The following is a 17,679-nucleotide window of genomic DNA, read 5'->3' as shown; positions in this document are numbered from 1 at the left end:
ACAACACTATAATTTCTTGATAGTGCATACAGTAATCCAGTTACCGGTAGTCGCAGCAATCCCAGGTCGAATTGTTTGGAGCCAATTGTGCGCTCAATTTTTATAACCAGTTCATTGAGGGCTTTAATTTTGACAAACCAAGGGTATAAATATTGGGTGATTGGGAGAAGTTAATAGTACATGTTAAAAACTAGCCACGAAAGATATTGTTACTGTGACAAGTTATTGATTTGGGTGAAGTACGTTAATGTTAACCGAAATTTCAAAAGGTTCCCCGATACCAACATTGCTTAGTAACCTAAAATAATAATCTTGCTAATAACCAAATGACTTCTGGTATAAACTTGTCAAGAAATATGTTGATACTGTCACAATTCAAATGTTTCTGATGTCCTTGATCTTAAGCCAACCTTTGTATAGTGTAAACGGGTACAAGCATACTAGAGACCTGGAACCGAACACCACATCATTGCAGCCATTTTGGAATAGTGACCTTGTATCAAAAATCAACGTCTTGTCAATCGATGCACATTCCTCCAAGGAATAAGCATGCCAAGTTTCTGGTTGATCGTAATTGAAATGGCTTGAGCCTTGGGCTTTTTTCGAAGAGCATCCCGTTCCCCCGTCCCCCTCCAAGAAGACCAACAGCAGGGATGAGTAGCTCTTGGGGCCTAGTTTTCATATTTCATTTACTCAGTTTGGAGCCAAAATTTGATCAGATTGTAGAGTAAAAACATCAAACACAATACGTTGAGCATATTAATATTTTATCTTTGGTTGTATCATTAGATATTTTGTAAGAAAAAAATTACAAACAACACATTAGCACATCTACATATATAGTAAAATCTTATATTTATAAAAGTGGCTTGAATATATCAAATGCAATTGAATGGATTTCTATTTTAAATTGATTTAAAGATGTATTTCCTTGACTATCGCCAGCATAAGTACAGGAAAACATGCCAAAAAAAAGTATCTTTAACAAGATAGGGAATGGATGAGTATTGGCGTTACTTGGTTGTAACTCATTCATGAGTAAATGTATACACTAAGACAGCAATGTCAGTGGATGCCATCTGTTATAATTTAGATAATAAGGCAATTTGAGAAATATCATTTTTAGATAACAATAAATTAAGGGGTCGAACAGATGACCCATTTAACCTTGTGGGAACATATCTTTAAAAGCATTAAATATGGGGTGGGGATGGACAGATGATCTATATAGCCTTGAGGGAACATAACTTTAAAAGTATATTCAGAATACATGACCTATTTATCCTCAAGGGAACATATTCAGAACAGATTACCTATTTAGCCTCAAGAGAACATATCTTTAAAAGTATATTCAGAACACATGACCTATTTAGCCTCAAGGGAACCAATCTTTCAAAGTATATTCAGTATTGAAAGCCGCTTTTATAAGATTTAAAAATGTACAGCATAAAGTAATTCTTATGATTTCAGAAGCAAAACATGTATTATGTCCCTTAGGTAGTCACCACTACTTAATTTAAAATATATTCTTTAAAGGAAATAAACAACTTAAATCTTCTGCTTCCCAGTAACCCTTAAGACACCAAATGGTTAGCTAAAATAAACATAACTGAATTGTGCTCTTCAGTTTGGCACAGGCCTACTTTTATTTAATGTTTATACATTACCAGTAGTCTAAACCCTTGTGAGCAAGTTGAGGCCATTTTGAGTTTGGTGGGAGAAAAATAGTATGTTATGGACTGAGGTTCATCAAATTCAAACTATATGTAAACTAATTTTTTACATTTAAGGAATTAATTATTGGCTCATTTTCTTTCAATTCAAAAGCAATTTGTACAGTTTTTACCATTACACATGAAATTGATAAAATAAAAAGTGATTATATTACAGAAATTAAACTATACATGCCTTAACAGATCATGTAGGGTTAAAATAAATAGTTTTAAAACTTAAATAATTACATACACTTCAAATAATAAGGTGATTTACATAGAACACAGAACTTGTATTATTCCTACTAATACCAAACAGAAATCTTAAATAAATATAAAATCTGAAGTGAAAATATCCAGTTGTAAGGTGAAATTTTATATACAAGTACATGTACTCTATATGACTGCACAGAACTGATTAAATGCCTACCGAAACATCCATATAATATGATCCTAACCAAAAAACTAAATTGTGTACATTTAAATAAAAGCATATTTTTAGGTTGATATATCATTTAGAATATATCTATTTTATTTTGGTTAAAAGATACCTATGATAAGTAATAATAATTGTAATATATATAGTCAAAATTTTGTACCAGGTAAACCACTTACAGACTAAAATTATATGATAAAATACAAAATTTTTTTTTAAAAATATAAATGAATTTCAGCTGACATAAAACAAACATATAAAATATCTAACAAAAAGAAATGAAATATCACAGTTTGTTTTTTAATAATTGTTCCTAGTCACTTCCAATATGTTTACCAGTCAATAGTTTTGTGTAAAATTGTCCCAATAACAAGTAAAATTAATAAATCTATGTTATAAGGCGTAAATGTAGAACTTGCAGTATTGCCATCATTGAAACCATCATCATCATCATCAAACTTATAACCAGGATCCATATCCAATTCTTTACATTTCGGGGGTTGAAAGCCAAGAAGTATTCTAACAACAATATTTACAGCCTCTTTACCACATTTAGGTTGTAGAACTTTCTGAGTACATCTAACTGCTGTATTGAAAAATCTGAAATAAAATACCAATCTTGTTAACATTATCATAGATACTAGTAATATGCGGAAATAAAATTAAATGGGGTTTAACACCATACAGTGCTATGAGGGACATTTTGCCTGGACAGTGGCGCTACAGCCTACTCTTATATCGATTTTTCCAACTGTCAAGAGTTCTCTTTGTCCAATCCGAACAACTAGACACTATCCTTGCCAGGCCCTCCATCCTGTAAAACTGACAAGGGGGAAACCATGCTGAAGAGTTCCTGGGAATTTTCTGGACTGACACTGGGATTGAACCCTAGACTTCCTGGTTAGTGAACCAGCACCTTAATCACTGAGCCACTACAGCTACCATTAAAATAAGGTCATAAACTAAAAGGAAATGTATGCCATGCTTTACAACTGCAATTTATTATGTTAGAAATAGAAACCATAGTTTAAGCACTGAACCACAAATAGAAATCATTCCATTTCTTGCTGTTAACCCATCTGAAAAGGCACATACACTGGGAACCAAAATATTTATTATTGAACAATACCATGGACCTTAAAATACATTATAAGGTCCATGAAAATACTTTCTTCCCTTGGTCATAAAATTATGACTTTTTGGATCTTTCATGTTTCATGGGCTTTTGAGCTGAACTTGAGGTTGCAGTTGGTTGTTTAACTAGGCCTTGGGAATCAGACACCGATTTTTGTATCGGTGTTGAGATCATTCATAAGATACTAAACTTTATTCATTATATTGCATTTATTGTGGATCAAGTTTGCTATTTACTATATTTCCTAATTTAATAGCCAAAGCAGCAAAACACAAAGTGTCAAGATAATACAAATATCAAAGTGAATTAAAAGCTAAAATCTAAATGTTTTTGTAGTAAAACATAATTTGGCTAGTAGCTGGTATTAATATAGAAACACCATATTTTCATATTAAATCTATTTTGTCTGATACCCACTATTTATGTTAACCTAGTCCACATGGTTCTGTATTATTATAAACCATATCAACAAATGTTAAATCAACCACGAGTAGCAGCCAACACCTGTTTTAAAAGACCAGTACCCATCGCTTCATAGACACTTTCTATGTCTACTTAAGTTACATATAAGATTTCTTGTAATTAAATAAAAACGCTGTTTTTGTTTCTTTGGGGGAAATAGATGTCGTCTATTCAATTTTCATACATATTTTTAACAATTATATCATAAAGTGCAGTATTTAACATTATAAAATTCCTAATACTACACCTAAAATATGGACATGTCCTTTAACTGTATGACTGCCAGTAATATTTTCGACTAATCAAAACATGAAACACAAAAACAGCTTTCACATATCTGCACTTTATTAAATTTTTGTACTCTTTTTTTCATATTTACATAAGTTATCGTGACCAAAAATAAAGGAAAAGCAATAAAAAGAAAATCTTTTGTTTTGATATAGCCTTTTGTTGTTTGTTCTAATATAGCCTTTTTTTTATGATATAGCTTTTTGTTCTGATATAGCTCTTTGTTCTAATATAGTCTTTTGTCTAATATATACTTTTGTTCTAATAGCACCATTTGTTCTAATATAGCATTTTGTTCTACTTTCATGTTGCTATTATATGAAAATCAGTAGTGAAAATAAATTGGTACTCGGTGACAATCAATAGTCATCGTTTTTTTCTACTTACCGACATGTAGATGTCATCATAACATCCATATTATTAGTTGCTTTCACTTTCGTTTTAAAATTAGTTCGTACTTCTTGAACACATCTGATCTGTTCACCATGTAAACTAGCAATACAATCAGCATTATTTTCATAAACTGAAACATTTAAAATCATAGTCTGAAGCATTTAAAATCATAGTCTGAAGCATTTAAAATCATATAGTATGAAACATTTAAACAATAGTTTCAAGCATTAAACAAGAGAGTTTTAAACATAAAAATATTGTACAGTTTGAAGCAAGAAAAGTGGATGGATTAATTGAAACGGGGGGGGGGGGGGGGTGAGTAGGTTCAGGGCCTATTTTAAGGTTTTATTGACGAAGCACGGTTTCTGGAGATGGAAGTTTTTTGACTGGGTTTCCCCCCTTTCCAAAACATGACTCACGATTTTCCACACAGAACTTGGTAGCTCAATTTAGCTTCTTCCATCACCGTTATTAGCTCTAATGTGTTGGAATAAACCTTCTGAAATCGTTACCAAATTAGTTGTGACCAAAACAAAGGCTCACCAGAAGTGAAATAAAAACTTCCTGAATTATCACCACGCTTACACTTTTAAAACAAAACAAGCGGTTGGCATACACGATACGCCGAGATTCTGTAAGATATGGATAGGGAACAAGGAAAATCGATAGGGCTCAACCTCTCGTTGTAGCCTATATCGCGTTCACAAGGTTTTTGGCAAAGTTTGGTAACTCGATGGGGTTTGTCGTCTCGTGACCCCAATGCTTCACATCAAATGTGAAAAAATAAAACAAGGTTAAAACGCAAGTCCCTGTCGCTTCCACAAGGTTTTCCAGGGGGCTTAACTCCAGAACAGAAGGTCGCGGAATGCTGATTATCGGTATGATTCTTGCTCCCGTGTTCTCAATTCATCACAATATAAAGCTCACAAACTTTGTTACGCTCTGTGTATGTAAGGCCATAATCCAAGCAGATGCACCAAAATCAAATTCAACCAAAATCTTTTGATCCTCAACATCTAAAACGGTCAAAAATTGAGGCCTAAATTAAAATTTGCATACTATTGACATTTGTATTTATAGCTGCGTGTCGGTATCATTGGCAGTCCAAAGAAATGCCCAAAAGCAGACGAACCTTTACTGTAACATGCAGCTGACTACTTGCGTCAACAACTGCTTTATTTTTTGACATTTACATACAATCCCCGAAATTGAATCGAAACCAAACGCATTAATTGATGATCACAATGATTGTTAAGGACACACTTGCTAAATTTCTTCATGCGATCTTTTCAGATTCACAAGGATACATAACATACCATTATACCATCTTTTCAAAGCATGAATTTTAGATTCTCCAAGCACGGATTTTTCATTTCGAGGCACGTCCGTGTCTGTAGGCACGTTAAAATAGGCCCTGAGTAGGTTGAAACATTTAATCAGAGTAATTTAAAACATTTAAATGTGATAATTTGAATGACTAAAACCGGATAGTAATATAAAACCAAAATAGTTTGGAATGTTTAATAAGATATGAAACATTTGGCTACATTTGTGACCTCCCGTTTCCTCACACTCCTGAATGATGCCTCCACACAAGCAAATTGTATTAGTCCCAAAATAATCTTGTTTCGTCGCACTCCTGAATGACGTCTCCACAGAAGCAAATTGTATTAGTCTCAAAATAATCTTGTTTGTGTTGGTTAGATGTTTCTCTCTTTCTGATTAGCATGATAACACCTTGATATCTATCGGGAGATATTTATAACAATTTAAATAGATGGTATAATCAAATATAATGTGTACTTACTATTTAAATTACTACAGAAATATTGAACACTTTGTCTAGTATTATCAACATCTATCATCATACGTAGATAATGTTCTCTTTCTGTATTACCCTGACAAACATCTTTTATATCTTGTAAACATTTAACTGCAACATCTAATTCTTTCCCTCTGTAATAATTACATATATAATACTTATATAATCACCTTTTCACTGTACATACATATACATAACTTATAATATCACCTTTTCTCTCTCTGTAATTATTACATATATAATACTTATAATATCACCTTTTTTCTGTAATTATTACATTATAATAATACCTTTTCAATATAATAATTACATATAAAATACTTATAATATAACCTTTTCTCTTGTATTATATATTTAATACTTATAATATCACCTTTTTTTTGTAATTATTACATTATAATATACCTTTTCACTATAATAATTACATAATACTTATAATATAACCTTTTCTCTTGTATTATATATTTCATACTTATAATATCACCTTTTCTCTGTATTACATATATAATACTTATGATATCACCTTTTCTCTGTAAGTATTACATATATAATACTTAAGACCTTTTCTCTGTTATAATTACATATTGTCAGTAGGGAGTAAAAGGTTGTATCGTGTATATTTTACGAAATTCAGCTTTTCTGGCGCATCTTTTCATCTAGTTGTTGGGGGATCACGTGGCTAAGTGGCTAAGACGCTAGCTCGCTAGCCTAGAGGTCGGGTGTTCGATCCCTGCATTGGCCGAGAAAGTTCATCCAGATTTTCCGGCGTAGTTCTCCCTTGTCAGTGATGCAGGACGGAGGGGCTGACAAGGAAAGCTGCCTAGTCGTTCGGATGGGACGAAAAACCGAGGTCCCGTGTACACATTGGCGTGCACGTAAAAGATCCCTTGGCAGTTGGAATTCGATATAAGAGTAGGCCGTAGTGCCGCTGTCCGGGCAAAATTTCCCTCATAGCACACTGTATGGCGTATGCCCGTCTTCATTAGCCCAGGTTAGGAGCAGAACAGTAGGACGTTAAACTCCATTTCATTTCATCTAGTTGTTGTATATCTAAGCCAATCAAATCGTTTTTATAGATATTGTTTCAAAATGCTGTATATGGGGCATTCCAAAACAAATATCAATATCGCGAGGTAAAATGTTGAATTTCCTTGAAAAAATTAACTTCATGTCTTACAAAAACATTACACTCAAACTAAGTGTAGTCTGTATTGTTTTATGGTTATTGAAACTATTGTTGGGTCTCTATTGTAAGAAATCTATGAAATTGAAGCGGTAAAGGTTAATTTTTTCCCGAGATATGTCTTTGCTGTATTAAATTGCAAATTACTAGCTTTCACTGCCTGCTGTTTAAACGGCAACACATACATTTTTTACAGAAATATTTGAAAAATCTTTAGAAATACGTCATTTTACGTACAACATTTTGACGTACAACATGTTTCTGCACAACATTTTGACTCTTAACCTCAATGCGATGTTTGGTTCTACTGGAAAATGTTGAAAAACTAAGATATGACCTTTAGACTCCCCACTGACGATATAAAATATCACCTTTTGTCAATTTGACAAATAAGCCAGCGGTTGCCAGGCAAGATACGCCCACAATCTAATTAAAATATAGATCTATATTTCGTTTTGTTTTTTATACTTTCGATGGCCTACACTACATGTACATGTAGATCTAACAAGTTATAGTGGGAGTTCACATTCTATGACGTCAGGTACACCAAGCAAGCGACATTTGACCCGATTACGTCAGTCATTCGATTAACCAATTAGCGACCGCCATGTATTTTTTATCTACTTTCGCTTTGTTTTGATTTCTATTGCCGCTAATGTCTACCCACAGTTCCGCGCAAAAAAGGTCAAACGCTTGATTCGACAGACCATTTGATTGGCCGACCCCTCATTTCAAGCAGAACACGAGTTAAATAACAACACTTCCAGATCCAAGTGTAGTAAAGACAAGTAAAATCGAAATTTTGAACTATAAAAACGGAACGGAATTGGATCTGTGTTTTAATCAGATTGGATAGGCCCACATTTTGCAAGAGATGGATAGAAAACAAGCTAAAAACAAAACGTGATTTTTCGTACAATCTGGGGTCATAATCCAAGAAGTTATGGTATTGAAAGGGACTGAGATCTTTGAGATATAGATATATTTTAAGTTTTTAAAATCTGATAAATGTTGTGTCCTCTAGAGGATCTACAAGCTAAAAATGTGATCCAGGAAATTATGGTTTGAAATGTGCAAATATCGAAAGGAACTGAGATCTTTGAGACATAAACATATATTTTAAGTTTCATCAAAATCGGACAAAAATTGTGACCTCTGTAGAGTGTCCACAAACTAAAAACGTGATTTATCGTACAATCAGGGGCCATAATCCATGAAGTTACGATCTGATATATGCCAATATCGAAACAAACTGAGATCTTTGGGAGGTAAACCCCTATTTAAAGTTTCATCAAAATTGGATAAAAATTGTGATTTGTAGAGTGTTCAATAACAAATTGTGGATGGACAGGGACGACGACAATATATGTCCACATAAAAACCAATTTAAAATTCAGACTTTTTTCTACTGAAGAGTGTAAGAAAAGAAAATTTTAGTTGGTACACAGCTGGTGCTGGTCTACATTGTGAACTTCCAATATAACAGGGGTTCTAGGAAACAAGCATACCCTGCATCGTGTACATCAATCCACAGCCAGGGAGGGGGCTTTTCATAGGCTATAAGCCTGTTCCCCAATCTCATACAGAAATGAAATGAAATGAAATGAAATGGGGTTTAACGTCCTACTGTTCTGCTCCTATGCTGGGCTAATGAAGACGGCCATACGCCATACAGTGTGCTATGAGGAAATTTTGCCCGGACATCCGAAGGACTAGATAGCTGTCCTTGTCAGGCCCTCCGTCCTGCATCACTGACAAGGGGGAACCACGCCGGAAAAACTGGATGAACTTTCTCCGCCAATGCAGGGATCGAACACCCGACCTCCAGGCTAGCGAGCCAGCGTCTTATCCACTTAGCCACGTGATCCCCCAATCCCATACAGGTATTCTGAATAAAAATATTGTTTTAAAAAAATCCATAGTCATTTGCTCTAAGATAAAGTTCTCCAACAGTGTTGTTGTTGACATGAAATGTGGAGGCTCTAAGTTACTAGTTTTAGACCAATGCAATAATATTTCTATCATCTTCATCAACAATATTTTAAAACAAAAGATAAATGAAATAGAACTTTTTCACTGCAAAGATTACTTTACTTTTTGTTAAAGATACATTATGGGAGATTCGATAACGAGTTGGCAGTTCTGACTATAATGGTTAAAAACTAGATAATGTAAAGGCAATTTGGTGAAAATTTCATTCAAATTGATCCAAGATGAACCGAGAACTAAGCGACTGAAATTCTCACAAGCCTCGGTCATCATTACTAAAGTCAGTACGATAAACAGCATAGTCTCGATTATCCATTTAATCGTTTAATCGAGAAGGAAAGTTATGCAGTAAATCGGCTTACAATCCACTAAAGATCGCAGGCTAGCGCTGTCATCTAGAGTTGATTATGGCCTGGATAGGTTAATTAATGTCTAATTAATAATTTAGATAACATTTCAGGCCTAAAGAAAGACCTGCAATAGACAGATTTAGCTCTTGCATAATGTATGTTTAATGTATTTAAGTTTGTCAGTAAAATATTATCTATTTGGTATGTTTTATATCAAACATTGATCTCTAGTCACAAAATAATTTGTACAATCTAATTTCGACCATCTTAGAATATATCTGCTGATGCCAAAATGTCTACTCTTTCCAATATTCATGATCGTTTTATCTATAACAGTCTGAGAATTCTAGGAGAAAAGATATTTTATATACGATATATAATTAAACAAGAGTATATTGATGGGATTTGGGTTTAATTTGATTATCATTGACAATCAAATTATTTTATAAAAAGAAATAAATATGGTAGGTCTCACCTACAAGCTCTTTTAGCCATTTCAACTTTTCCCTTTTCAACAAATGGTTTTGGTCCTGTAGGGGGTCCTATTCCAAGACTGGCCGTACATAACTGAGCATTCTTAACAGCATTTATTGGACATTCTGCTAAAACACTGACAACTGAAATTAGAATGGAAGAGTTTTTATTAAAGTTAGATCTATTTTTCCCTCCACAGGGTTCCACTGAAATTTGGGCCACATGCGTTTTTGACCCTAACCCTTAATTGCACCTTTTATCACCAGTTAGTAACCAATTAACCACAGTGACTGTAATGTCAGTATATCAGTGACGTTTGTCTAAAAAATTATAACTGACAAAATGTGTTGGACGATGAATATGGCTCAACTTTTTAATACAAGGATGATAGTTGGGACACCTATTGTATGTGTTCAATTGGCGGTTGTATTTGGATGATGTGCACATGCACAACCGTTCCTTGAAGTAAACAATAGAAAGGTAGGGTTTATAATGACCATTCAAAACAAACTAGGTCATTAATACAAATATTCACTTGCTTGCAGAGATCTTTAGCAATGGGAAGAACCCAGACGTCCCAGAGTAAAGTCAGGAAATCTTGGCAGTTGACTCTACTCCACACTACTTAGAAGCAATGTGGTCCCGGATCAATCCCAGTGTTGACTGAGCAAGTTGATCTGGATTTTCCAATCTGGTTTTTCATTATAATTATTAGTACAGGACAGAGAGTTTGGTAAGAATAAATATCTAGGCACAATAAAGATCCCCTTTGGAAATCGAAATAAGAGTGCTATGAGAAAACCACACTGGAAAACCCCAAGGAAATGAAATGAAATGGGGTTTAATGTCCTACTGTTCTACTCCGACTGGGTTAATCAAGACAGGCATATGCCATACAGTGTGTTATGAGGGAAATTTTGCCTGGACAGCAGCATTACTGCCTACTCTTATATCGAATTCCAACTGTCAAGGGGTCTGTTAGTTGCATGCCATTGTGTACACAGGACCTTTTTTGTCCCATCCAATCGACTAGACAGCTGTACTTGGAAAGCCCCAAGGAACTTTCTAGGTCAACACCAGGATCCAAAACCTGAACCTGAGCAACTGTGACACCTATTTCATACCCGCATGGGACATAAAGCATACACCTTTCAATTATATGAACAATATTTATGAACATATATTGGAGTTCTTAAAAAAAATAATACAATTTATAGGCAACCAAGTAAAATATAATTTTTGATATTTGTGAACTGAAACTTCTGTGTATGAAATGAATACAAACACCATGTATTATGTCTGTACATGTTGTTATGAGTGTAAAATAAAAATAAACGCCTGTTTTTATTTCTTGACTCTCGGCAGTTGAACAAAGTCCACATGGTTGCTACTGACCTCCCCTCTCCCTTTTTAAATTTGTGATGAAATAATAATGTTATTATTACCACACAACCACCACAAAATAAAAAACAGCCAGTCTTGTGAATTCACATTAAGTCAAGAAAATAAAACAATAATTTACAACATGTTACAGATTTTCTTCTAACACAAAACATATACCCTTTATTTTCTTGTAGAGATAACTTAGAATCTATTGTACATGTTTTTGGAAGAATCTATTGTAGACTTACATGTTGTGGAGTAATAAGAATCTACTTTTCATGTAGTTTGACATTGTGAAGTAATAATACTCCATTATAGCCTACATGTTGTGAAGTAATAAGAATCTATAGGCATCTATTATACATGTATTTTAGAGAGATACAACATGTTGAGAAGTAAAAAACTATTAGTTTGGAGATAAACTACCTGTTGAGCAGTAATAAGAATCTATTATACATATATTTTAGAATTATAATAAGAATCTATTATACATGTATTTTGGAATTATACTACATGTTGTTGAGTAATAAACATCTAGTATACATGTATATTTTAGAGTTATACATTACATTTTATGGAGTACTGGTAATAAGAATCTATATAATATATATAGTTTGGACTGTTTGGAGAGGTACAGAGGTTGTGAAGTAATAATTTTGGAGAGATAATTGAGGAGCAATAACTCATCTATTTCTACCTTCATGTTCAATTGCATTGGACCACTTCCACTAGTAAAACATTTCCCCTTAATTCACGATAAGAATTTCAAATCATGCAACTATGTTTCAGTAACCTTTTGTACTTCGAAACAAGTACTTGTTTTGCACTTGACACATAGTACTATCTGCAGGCAAGGTGTACAGACTCATTATAACCACGATGATGTGCCAATATTTATGTTCTTTTTTTCTGTTTGTTTTGTGATTTTTACATTTAAAGATCATCCCAGACACCTTTGTTTTCAAAAAATATCTTACCTACATTTGCTTTGAATAAATATTCTGTGCAGCAAGTAGTTTATTGGCAATGGGATCTATTCTATGGTTAACTAACTGGAAGACATTCATGGCCTTATTACAGTCATATGCCTGGCTACAATTCTTCCAACATGCCTGATAAAAGTTCTACAATGTTATTCAACCTAAAAGTTAGTAGGTAATGTACTTTACTTGAAGTGATGATAGCACACATGAAATGGCCTGTAAAACATGAGTTAATCATTATTGTGGTGTAGTTTATACTGAAAGGTATTGTCTGAATTACCTATTTTATAAGTGTATGCAACTGTTTATTTTTGTAATCTAATTAGGCATGTGGGAACTATGGTGGTTCAGTAAGGGTGGAACAGGCTTACTAACCAGAACCAAGAGATCCCAGTATTGGCCAAGAAAATTCCTCATGATTTTCTATACCACATTGTATGGCGTATGTCTGTCTTCATTAGCCCTATTGGTGCAAAAATGTAGGACATTGCACCCTTTAAGTTCACTGCTTCATACAATCATGGGGTGGCTCGATGAGTAAGACGTTGGCTCGCTAACCTGGAGGTCCGGTGTTCGACCGAGAAAGTTCATCAGGATTTTCCAGAGTGGTTTCCCCTTGTTAGTGATGCTGGACGGGGATGAAATTCGATATAAGAGTAGGCCGTAGTGCCAGTGCCACTATCTGGGCAAAATTTCCCTCATAACACACTGCATAGCATATACTGGTACCCGTCCGTCTTCTTTAGCTCAGTCAGAGCCAGACAGTTAAACCCTGTTTCATTTCATTTCACACAACCATCAAATCGGATGGTATAAAAATGTATTGCTTTTTCAAATGTACCTAAAATTGAACAGTTTCCTGAGATTGTAATAATATAAGTTTTGATATTCAAATTATATTCTATGACAATTTTGAAACAATATTGTCAACCTATATCACTGAGATATATATATATGTATTAACTTTTCAAGACATACAATTTGCAACTGGTTTTCAAAGCATTTATAAAGAATACTTTATCTAAGTCTAGGGCTAGGGTTAATATAAATAAGACTTCTTTTAAATTTAATAACATTATTTTCATTATGAAAGTCATAATGCATCTTTAAGTACAATATTTAAATTGTCAAAAACAGCCCAAATTAATTACTAATTAAGATACTAGACTCTAATCTATAATCAATGTATAAATGATAAAGCAAATGTCTACCCTTTTATTAGTATATTTGACCTGTGACAGCCATGTTAACTTCCCACTCTAGGTATGGTTTAAGTTTTATATTATTTCTAATGTAGGTATAACAGATGGTATATATATACATAAATACCACTGTTTTACTACACATTTCCTTCTAATAATTCCTGACTACATAATAAAAACCTGATTATACGGAAGTCCTCCCACGTATATAATATCCTACAGGGTTAGGGTAAGGGGATGTCAGTCATTTAATACATATACCAGGAACATGCTTCACTGAGAAAAACAAAAAATCTTTTTTTATGACTAATGTTTGTTTCACCAATATTTAAGTTCTATCACAAAAGTGCCAACTAAATTATTATCAAGAGTTTCATCTGCTAAATTTCTAAAAATGTTTTCGTCAAGATTTCCTCTGCCAGATTTGAAAAACAAAAGTTTCAGAAGATTTTTTAAAACATGGTATAGGGCAGGCCACAGGGTATGAAATACGAAATATGAAAAACTGATTACTGCACAATTAGCACAGAACATGTAAATAAGTTGTGTCTGTGTTGTTATATATTAATGGCAGAATCTTTTTTATCTTTTATAATTAAATTGTTACAAACTTTGTGTCTACTGCAGTTTAATATTGTTTTATAAGACAGTTTAATATTGCTTTTTAAGACCGCTTAATAATCTTTTACAAGAAGGTTTAATATTCTTTTATAAGACAGTTTAAAATTCTTTTACAAGACAGTTTAATATTCTTTTACAAGAGAGTTTAATATTCTTTTTAAGACAGTTTAATATTCCTTTTAAGACAGTTTAATATTCTTTTTAAGACAGTTTAATATTCCTTTTAAGACAGTTTAATATTCTTTTATAAGACAGTTTAATATTCTTTTTTAAGACAGTTTAATATTCTTTGATCAGATAGTCAGCTGGTGAAATCTAACAAAATCCACACCTTTACCTTCAAAATAAAGTACTGATAAATATCTCATTTTGTCCTATACAAACATCTTTGATCTGTCAGGTTTTCCTTTACTAACATCAACAAGATACCCAAGATAAACCACATCATAAAAATTTACTAGTTTCATCAAAATCTCTTCCATCAACTTGTTTATGACTGGAAGAAAAGGATTCACTGGGTAAAAATTCCCATAACTTTAATTTTTGTTGGACCAAGCAAAATTAACTATGATAATATATTATGACTTTCTGTCTGAATTGTGACCATCTTTTTACATTTTTAAATATTCAAACTCTAATGGAAATATTCATATTCATTGTTTAACTACAAGGAGTGATGGGTGTTATGCACAAGGCAGACCACCTAATACCAGTCCTAATTTATTGAAGAAGTTCAAGTGCAGTAGTTTCAAAGCCTGAGCTTCCACTGATACTTCTTATCCAACATATAGACTTGAATGCAATTGGCATTCAGATTTCTATACCCTAATCAAACATGTATGGGGTGCTATTGTTAATAATATACTTGTAATATCAAGTTGACCATGATAGGACGATGGTTTAATGGTATATTTGTTACAGGCATTGATAGAATAACTACATACGGTAGCCATTACTAGTACCAGTACTATTATACTACTAAAACTAGACCATTCACAAGCATACATTACTAGTACTATTATACTACTAAAACCATACCCTTCACAAATACACATTACTAGTACTATACCATTCATAAAAACACATTTATCATACTACTAGAACTATACCATTTATAAAAACACATTATTAGTACCATGGTCCGTGTTAGTACTACTATAATACTAAACTATATCATTCATACATACACATTACTAGTACTATTATACTTCTAAAACCATACCATACAGATTTCATAAAAACATATTAAAATTACACTTTGTCGATTTGTAAATATATATATTATTTGTCATATTGTTATAAATTTATGTAAGACGTACACGTCTATACTGTATGCTGTCCTCAGTGGATGTTTCAATACAATAAAATTTTATCCTATCTATATCTATCCAATTCTTTAGGACATAGGTCTATATGGTGGGCGATGGAGGAGAGGCGATATGATTTGTAAAGATTTTTTTAAACCAAAACAAAAGTAGCATATTTTCAAGCCATAATCAGATGTTTTTTGGGACAAAAGTCTTACTCTTGGTCAATATTAAACATACATTATGCAAGAGCAAAATCTGATTATTGCAAGTCTTAATTTTGGCTTCAGATGTTATAGAAATTATAAATTAGATCTTTATTTAAACAACAAGCCCAAAATCAACTCTGTAGACCCACGGATGGCTCGGCTACAGCTCGGATTTAAATAGGATTTCACTTATTAATTAATTCAAATATGGCGCATCCTGATGAGAATATGTCAGTTAGATCGAGGCTAAATGATAGAGTGTACTTAGCGAGGCCGCTGTGGAGCGTTTCCGCATGCCATTGAAATCTTTACTTGATAATCGAGATATGTAGGTGGAGTTAACGCCTGTCAATCAAACGATCGGACAAGGTGAAGGCACATTTCACTACCATTTCTAGTCAAATATTACAACGATGATAACTATGTTCAGAATAAAGTAATTTTGACTGAAATTTTCAATATATTCTTTTATAGCAAGAATGGCCAATTCTGTATAAAAATCTCCCATAATGTATCTTTAATTGATAAATTCAGACAAACATTTAGAACAATTCTTATTTATTAGTCAAAGAAATATAACATGATCAGAAGTATTCAAAATTATGGTGCATCATCAAATGTACAAAATTATCTTTATTTTGTATCAATATAGACTATTTGGATATCCATTTTCCGATTTTAATTTAAAGTATGAAACTAATATACAACCCTCCTTCTCCCCCTTTATATACCTAAACACACTTGTCTGTCATATATTAATACTATATGTAGGTTCAGTCTTATTTTATTCTCTTTCAATCGATTCACATGGATAACTTACTAGCAGCAGTAATCCAACCATTTCTCCCCCATCTTTTCATGATATCACGAAGTCAATCATTACTCACTCAGAATCAATAAAAGATCTTTTATAAATAATTACTACCAATGTTGTTCTAGGACAGAAACGTCAAAATCTTAGTTTCATCAAATCATTTTGTCTGATCAATAAGACATGGGATCCATGTTTAAATTTTAAGACTGAAAGAAATTGTTTATTTTTAACAAACAGCATGTTTGTTCCGTTGAATGGTTCTAACTCTTAAATAAACCATTAAATCTGTAAGAATTTTAGCTTAGTTGGTGGGTTTTTTTTAACAGAATTCTTCAAATGCTATCTGTCTCAAAAAGTCCCTGATACCAAATGGTCTAACTAGCATGCCCAATTTTTGTATATACATTTAAATAATAGTTTATGAAATAATTACAATTATTGTTAAATTTTCAAGTTTTTAACAATTTGTTCTTTATTAAAAATCAGCTTACTCATTGAGTTTCATAATGTATAGTTATAGTTATTTTCCTCTAGAGTCATTATTACACATGAATAGGATAGTGATATATGATATAGGAAATAAGATGACCAATAATATAAGTAGACTACAGTTATGGTATTCCGTTTCTACTTAATCTAGTTTTATCACCTATACTTGAAAACTTGTGGGCAAATAATAAGTATTACGGTAATTACAAATATATCTCTTGCCCCTGTTTCCAGAGAAAAATTGAACCTATTATTGACAAAAAAATTATGTTTGTACTTTTACCCGATTTTCTAGTGTGATTATGGCTAATTTTCAGCTTATTTGAGACCAGGACTGGATGGACTAATGTGATTATTGCATGCTGATATGTATCTATTTTATTAATTACATCTTGTGCTGTTTCACATATTTTGGTTTTTAGTAGGG

General features: G+C 32.8%; 1 protein-coding gene across 2 annotated transcripts in view; it reads right to left on the bottom strand.

Moving 5' to 3' along the window:
- Positions 1-750: 750 nt before the first annotated feature.
- Positions 751-17,679, bottom strand: part of LOC126827791 (uncharacterized) — a 29,071-nt gene continuing 12,142 nt past the window's right edge. Inside the window, exons 2-6 of one of the 2 annotated variants that reach the window (XM_050557328.2) lie at positions 12,605-12,826; positions 10,246-10,387; positions 6,234-6,382; positions 4,421-4,556; positions 751-2,748 (exon numbers count right to left, since the gene is read on the bottom strand). In XM_050557328.2, coding sequence (XP_050413285.1) covers positions 2,481-2,748; positions 4,421-4,556; positions 6,234-6,382; positions 10,246-10,265 — 573 coding nt within the window. In that variant the 5' untranslated portion in view covers positions 10,266-10,387; positions 12,605-12,826 and the 3' untranslated portion in view covers positions 751-2,480. The remainder of the gene's footprint in view (positions 2,749-4,420; positions 4,557-6,233; positions 6,383-10,245; positions 10,388-12,604; positions 12,827-17,679) is intronic. The other variant, XM_050557327.2, reaches the window with a different exon arrangement.

Source organism: Patella vulgata, chromosome 7 (genome assembly GCF_932274485.2).
Source record: "Patella vulgata chromosome 7, xgPatVulg1.2, whole genome shotgun sequence".
Classification (NCBI taxonomy): Eukaryota; Metazoa; Mollusca; class Gastropoda; family Patellidae; genus Patella; species Patella vulgata.
This window is presented reverse-complemented; position numbering and strand designations above follow the sequence as displayed.